The 1382-nt window shown below is 54.1% G+C and overlaps 1 protein-coding gene across 1 annotated transcript in view; it reads left to right on the top strand.

Moving 5' to 3' along the window:
• LOC105448242 (proline-rich receptor-like protein kinase PERK9) overlaps positions 1 to 905 on the top strand; it is a 6905-nt gene extending 6000 nt beyond the window's left edge. The window contains exon 2 of the mRNA XM_011686713.1: positions 8 to 905. Within this exon, the coding sequence (XP_011685015.1) occupies positions 8 to 905 (898 nt within the window). The remainder of the gene's footprint in view (positions 1 to 7) is intronic.
• The last annotated feature ends 477 nt before the right edge of the window (positions 906 to 1382 follow it).

The following is a 1382-nucleotide window of genomic DNA, read 5'->3' as shown; positions in this document are numbered from 1 at the left end:
TATCTAGGGCTCCGTGGGTGGTCTCAAGCACGTTCTTCTGCTCTCGGAGCGACGTGAGCTTTTCAGGCCGTCACTCCGAAAGTATTTTGGGGATACCAGCAAGCGACAGAGCGAGCTTGGTCCTTGTAATCGAGAGGAAGCGGGAGTCCCGGCCTCTCGATTCAAGGCCTCCAGGCCTCTGTACCGCCCCACGTCGTGAACGCCCAACCGGGCCATTCTTCGCCGAGTCGACGACGAAGCCCGCCACCACGCCGCGGGCAAAGAAAAGGGGGCCACCCTGTCCCCTCGAGGCAAACGGCCATCCGCCTCTGCAGGAAGCCCAGGCGAGCAGCCATCCACCTCTGCAGGAAGCCCAGGCGAGCAGTCATCCGCCTCTGCAGGAAGCCCAGGTCAACAGTCACCCGCCTCCTCAGGAAGCCTCAGCAAGAGAGGTCTCCGAACGCCGGCTCGACCCAGGAGTGGCCTACCTTCCGTGGCGTCTAACGCCCATTGACTTCGTCAGGCCCGACCGGCCACCTACGGATCCTCGGCCCCGGCCAACGGTCAGCCGAGGAACGCAAACCGAGGGGAGCGCTTCACCACCAAGTCCGCCGGTCAGGACGCCGACGAAGCCGTTGACGCCAGGGCGATCGAAACAGCGCAGCCCCACGAAGCCGCTGACTCCCGGGCGACCGAGGGGTCCCTCCATCCGGACCTTTCGCACGCCCAGTCGCCAGCCAGCGACGCCGTCAAAGCGCCCACGACCTTCCGAGTCCCCGGGGCGCTTCGCGGACCTCCTTCGTGCGGCTGGCACAGGCGTCGCCGGACCGCAGCCGATTGAGAACGGCCATCTCAATCCCGCTGCGACCGATTCCACGATTCCAGCGCAGGCCATTCGTGCAGGACCGGACGAAGGCCCTATTTAGCGCGTTGGAGAAAGCGGATCTGCATCGACACCGGCGCTAACACCTCTTCGCACCTCTTGGCGCGGGCACCTTCGGGTGCCACCCGACTTACTTCCTACCTTTCCTGGAAGTCATCCTTTATAAGCCTTACACTGACATTTCCTACCATTGTAAATATAATCTTAAATATATTCAACGTGTTATCCTCATCCGGAGTCATTTGTGGATTACCCTTCATTGCGCTTCTTCTCCTGATCTATCACTACCTACGTCCACAATATTTAGTAACATGCTAAAGAGATGAAGAATTTTATTTACAGGAACATTAATTATTTTAATGTGATACAATTAGTATTCATAAAAAAATTTAATTATTTATTGAAAATGAAAAAATCAGTAATTAGAACAACAATAATATAGTAATATAATTTTAATGTTGAATATTAATTTATAGTAATTTAATGCTTAAAATATTTATGTAAATATTAAATATGTTAG

Source organism: Wasmannia auropunctata, unplaced genomic scaffold (genome assembly GCF_000956235.1).
Source record: "Wasmannia auropunctata unplaced genomic scaffold, wasmannia.A_1.0 LD336116.1, whole genome shotgun sequence".
In the NCBI taxonomy this organism is placed as follows: Eukaryota; Metazoa; Arthropoda; class Insecta; order Hymenoptera; family Formicidae; genus Wasmannia; species Wasmannia auropunctata.
The sequence above is the reverse complement of the archived record's forward strand: the minus strand, read 5'-3'. Positions and strand labels throughout refer to the sequence as shown.